Consider the following 1,416-nt stretch of genomic DNA (forward strand, 5'->3'; position numbering starts at 1 on the left):
CTTTATTATTAGCATTTTAATATTATAAAACTGAAATTTAAAAATATATTTTGAGTTATGTAAGTTTATTATAAAATTAAAATTTTAGGAACAAATTGAATTTTATTATGACTTATATGAACTTCAAATGGGTTTTTAAATTTTAAGGGGTTGATAAAAGAGATTCTGATGGTATTCCATAAAATGGTTATGATATAAAAATTATTATATAATGAATATATTTATATACGCGTGCTGGTGTGGTTAATTACATATTTTCTTATCTCAAAATCATACATATTTATTTATTTTCTTTTCTGACCAGTTACAATGCGAGAGAAAATAAACAACTAATGATAATCGACAATACAGAAATGCAGCAAGAATTTATTTTTTTTATTTAAAAAAAAAAAAAAAAAAAAAAAAAAAAAAACAACAACAACAACAACAATTTACCATAAAATCAGACACGTTAAAGGTCTACGTAGCAATCAGCGGGCTGAAAATTGCGTTCCAGCATTACATTTGCAGGTTGACAATAAATCCCAATACGTAGAGGCGAAGACTTCCAGTTTGCTATCCCATACCTTATCTCAGCCCCGACCGAAATGTTTGATGACACATTCCCGTGTTGTAGGTATTGAAATATATCATCATAACCAGGTTTCTTCTCGACTTGTGCAAAAAGTAAAAGAAATTCGAGTCACATTGTTGCTACTGTTACGGCTTAAAATCTTCATTGAGTCATAGTATATGGTGGTCTTGGTGTTTAGATTATAGGACCTCATCACAAACCTGAAGTTGCCTATGAGAGATTCCAGGCTGCTTGGGACTGTCGCATTTGAAATCAAACCATATTCGATAGCATAAACGGGTCGTTTTGGTTTCACAACTGCCCAAATCATGCCCATTGGTTTGCTCATAACCACAACTATGCCTATAACCACCAAAGCTATGTGCTTCATTTGCTTGCTGGAGTAGTCATCATCATCATCATCATCATCATTTAGCATTTGCTGAGGAGCTTCTAATTTTTCTAAAAGTTGCTGCTCAGACTTGGAACTACTACTGGAACCGGAAGCCATTTTGGTAGAAGGAAGAGAGAGCTTGGGGGAGATATGTGTTTTTCTTTGTAGTTGGTGATATTGAAACAGATATGATTTTTAGTTTATATATAGAGAGAGCAAAAAAGGAGATTAATGAGAATATTTATGATCTCTTGGTTTAGGCCACAATATTATTTCTTGGTGGGGTAACAAAACACGAGAATTGGTTTAATTAATTAGTTTTTACCAATTGAAGCAAACTAGCGTGTACATATACAAAGAACATGACCCCTACTGTCTATTTCTTTCGGTGCTCTTTTTAATTTCATTGGGCGTTGAAAATTTTGGCTAATTTCTTGCGTCAAACCCAAGACGTACCAACGATAAATAC

The 1,416-nt window shown here is 32.8% G+C and overlaps 1 protein-coding gene across 1 annotated transcript; it reads right to left on the reverse strand.

Moving 5' to 3' along the window:
• Nucleotides 1-632: 632 nt before the first annotated feature.
• Nucleotides 633-1,064, reverse strand: LOC107410680 (uncharacterized). The gene has a single exon (XM_016018138.1). It carries the CDS (start codon nt 1,062-1,064, stop codon nt 633-635), a length of 432 nt encoding a protein of 143 aa, XP_015873624.1.
• Between the last annotated feature and the right edge of the window lie 352 nt (nt 1,065-1,416).

Source organism: Ziziphus jujuba, chromosome 10 (genome assembly GCF_031755915.1).
Source record: "Ziziphus jujuba cultivar Dongzao chromosome 10, ASM3175591v1".
In the NCBI taxonomy this organism is placed as follows: domain Eukaryota; kingdom Viridiplantae; phylum Streptophyta; class Magnoliopsida; order Rosales; family Rhamnaceae; genus Ziziphus; species Ziziphus jujuba.

Excerpts from the sequence above, each read along its gene's own strand:
- LOC107410680 (XM_016018138.1), bottom strand. The coding sequence starts at position 1,064 with ATGGCTTCCGGTTCCAGTAGTAGTTCCAAGTCTGAGCAGCAACTTTTA.